Genomic DNA, 3,195 nt, shown 5'->3' with positions numbered 1-3,195 from the left:
ACGCTGGGGTCCCAGCGAGAGCCGACCCTGCGCAGTTCTCACAGGAGCAGCGTGGAAGACGCCACACTGCACAATCGGCATCTGAAAGCGCTTTTCAGGTGTTAACCAGTTAGTGAGGGACAGTGCCCCCGGGGGAGCTGAGAATGGAACCCAGGAGTCCTGCCCAGCCCTCCTTCTCAGCTGTGCAGCAGGAACGCCAGCATGTGCAGAACCCCGGTGTCCGGGGCAGGCGCTGAGAGGGTTAAACGGCTCCACACGGGCGGCCAGAACTGCTTCTTTATTGAGGGAGCGGGTTCCGTACAGCGGGTCCCCCCCTGCCCCCGCCTGGCACGCGCCGGGGGCCCTTTCAGAGCCCGAGCACTGCCCTCCCGCCCCCGCCCCTGGCTGCTCAGCCCAGCTGGGCCTGGCGCTGCGGGAGGCTGTGGCTGATGCCTGGGAGGGGGCACGGCCCCTGTGGCTGGCTCTGGGCGGGCGTGGGGGGCTCAGTAGGGAGCAGGACCCAGGGAGGGGACCTGGCTTCAGTCGTCGTCCTGCTGCTGCTGCGTGTGCGCGGCCTGGTACCAGAGCATGGTGGGCAGGTTCTGGCAGCCCAGGAACTCCCTCCGGCGCTCGTCCTCCGTCAGCGCTGGGGTGCTGTGGCAGGGCGCCCCGGCCAGGGTCACGTTGAGCAGCTGCAGCGTGGCCCCTGGAGAGGAGCCGGCTGCCCGCGGGCCCGCCTGGGAGAGCAAGGGAGGCAGCGTCAGGGCCGAGGGGGCTCCCGGGGGTGCAGTTTGCTCTGGGAGTCCCCCGGGTGGGTGCCCAGAGCTGTCCTGAGCCCCGGCCCGGGCACCAGAGGCTGCTCACGACACCCACTCCCTGGACATGCTGCCACCCTGTGCCAATCCCCAGTGGAGGGGGGACCCCAGGGACAGGGCAGCCGCTGGTGTCGGTGCCCCAGACTTGTACCAGCCGTGCCCCCGCATGCTGGAGGTTAGGGCCACCCCCCCCCCGACATGCCCAAGGGGCAGCTCCAAGGCAGGCATGGGCCTGCACCGTGGGCATCTCCTGTGGGGCTTGGTGCCACCTCCCCCGCGGCGCTGCCCCCCCGCCCCGCGGACCCACCTGCAGGAGGTGCTGCAGCAGGCACTGGTCGGGCTGCAGCCGAGCCCAGAACTCGCTGAAGGCCGAGCCCCGGGCGAAGTCAGAGCCCCGCTGGCCGCTCACCAGCACCACGTTCCCGTGCCGCCCGGACGCCAGCAGCTTCTTGGCCAGCGGGCCCGGGTAGCTCTGGTCGAGGAAGAGGAAGACCCTGCGGGCGCTGCAGCCCTCCAGGTCGGCCAGGAGCTCGGCCACAGGGTAGCGCTCCTTGGGGTCGGCCTGCGGGGGGGGGGGGAGAGCGTGCCCATCAGTGCCCTTCCCCCCGCCTGCCCACAGCACGGGGGGGGGCCCCCCCCCCAAACACCAGCTGCTCGGAGACTCCAGGCAGGAGATCAAGGGAATTCCAGCAGCCCAGCACTTGAAAGGGGGGATTAGGGCGGGGGTTTCCCACCCACCCAGCGCAGATGAAAGCGCCAAGCCGGGGCCTTTGAAGTGCAGCAGATCAGAGGCAAGGGGGGAGGGCAGCGAGCTCACCTCCACCTGGAGATCAATGGGGGGGCGCCTGGTTCTCTCAGCCCCGCCGCGGGGGGCAGCCAGCTGCCGTGGGAGACGCCCAGAGCCAGGAGTCACCCCGCATCCCCTGGCTGCAGAGAGCCCCACTGCCCCAGGGAGGCCGGGCGAGGGCACAGCCTGGCAGTGGGGGCCGGGAACCCAGCTGGGGGGTGCCCGCGCAGCGCCCCACTCACGATGCCGTTCTTGTTGGTGTCCCAGAGCAGCATGGTGCCGTCGCTCCGGGTGGGGCTGTTCAGGTAAAGCACCAGCGAGTCGGCACAGTGCCGCGTGCGGCACACCAGCGCCAGGTGGGTGCGGATCAGCAGCTTCTCCGTGGCTGGATACACGTCGCCCACCTCCGCGGCCACTGGGGGCAGAAGGCACAGACACCCAGCAGTGAGGCCTCGGGCAGCGCCCGCCCAGAGCCCCCCCCCGGCTTCCTGGGCCTCCCCCAGCCACCTCCTGCCGGCCGCTACAGCCCCAACTGTCACCACACCCTGCGTCATGCCTCTGGCCTGGTCTCCGCTCTGCCCATGTCCCCGCCCAGCCCCCTCCTGCACCAAGCTCATCCCCCTGCGCCTGGTACTGCCCCACCTCGCCCCTGCCCTGCAGGGCTGAATGGGGGAGGGAGAAGGTTGGTGCCAACTGCAGGAGGGGGGGGGAGGGGCTGTGCCAGTCAGTGCCCTAAGCCTTGAGTCACTTGGGCCCAGTCCACGGGGTCTCCACCCCACACCTGGAGGCAGCGCAGAGACCCAGCGTCGGGGCCAGCGCTGGTGCCCAAAGTCCCAGTTAGCCCCTGCTGGAGGGGTCGGGGGGTGACTCACAGGGGTTCCCCATGGCCTGGTACCCATCCCCCCCCCAGGGAGTCACTCGAGCCCCCAGCCGCCCCCGGGGCCGCAGGCCCTGACCTGGCGCCTGGCCATCGCCCGCGAAGAAGGCCTTGATGTGCTCCTGCCGGAAGCCGTTCCGCCGCAGCATCTGGGCGAAGAGCCGCAGGTTGCGGGCGTGGTGGGGGTAGGTGATCTGGTCCTGCCAGCCGCCTGGGGGGGGGTCCACAGCGTTAAGGGCAGCACGGGGCTCGGCCGGCTGGGCAGGGAGGGGGCACCAAGGCCAGTGTGTCTGCAGCCCTAAGGGAGGGGCCAGAGCCTGGCAGCACCCACCAATGGGATGTGGGGGAGGCACCGTGGCACTCGGGCTCTGATGGAGCTCCCAGCAGCAGGACTCGGCCCCTCAGCGCCAGGAGAGGGCAAGGGCAACCCCCGTTCAGCCCCAGGAAAGCCAGAGCCCGGGGCAAGCCGCCCTCCAGCATGGCCAGGGGGTGAGCCCCACTCAGCCTCGCGGCCTGGAGACGCCCCAGCCCAACCCACTTCCCCCAGGGCCCCCAGCTCGGAAAAGCCTTAAACCCCCAGTCTATGGGGCTGGAGCCAAACTGACGGCCCCGTGTCCCATTCCCCGCCCCCCTGAGCCAGCCAGTCCCCTGCCCTGGGGCCGGGTCAGAGCCAGCGCCCCCTAGAGGGGAAGGAGCGTGTCCCAGTCCCCACCCTGGGGCACACCTGAGAGGAGCAC

The 3,195-nt window shown here is 70.7% G+C and overlaps 1 protein-coding gene across 1 annotated transcript; it reads right to left on the bottom strand.

The window, feature by feature from the left end:
• Window positions 1–360: 360 nt before the first annotated feature.
• On the bottom strand, window positions 361–3,189 carry LOC113409298. Its single transcript, XM_026663053.1, has 5 exons — window positions 3,183–3,189; window positions 2,538–2,669; window positions 1,824–1,996; window positions 1,102–1,356; window positions 361–716 (listed from the first exon to the last, which is right to left on the bottom strand). Exons 2-5 carry the CDS (start codon window positions 2,605–2,607, stop codon window positions 519–521), a joined length of 696 nt encoding a protein of 231 aa, XP_026518838.1. The 5' UTR covers window positions 2,608–2,669; window positions 3,183–3,189; the 3' UTR covers window positions 361–518.
• Between the last annotated feature and the right edge of the window lie 6 nt (window positions 3,190–3,195).

This window comes from Terrapene carolina, unplaced genomic scaffold (genome assembly GCF_002925995.2).
Source record: "Terrapene carolina triunguis isolate 2854851 unplaced genomic scaffold, T_m_triunguis-2.0 Scaffold32127, whole genome shotgun sequence".
Taxonomy (NCBI): domain Eukaryota; kingdom Metazoa; phylum Chordata; order Testudines; family Emydidae; genus Terrapene; species Terrapene triunguis.
Note: the sequence above shows the minus strand (reverse complement) of the source record. Positions and strands in the feature narration are given on the sequence as shown.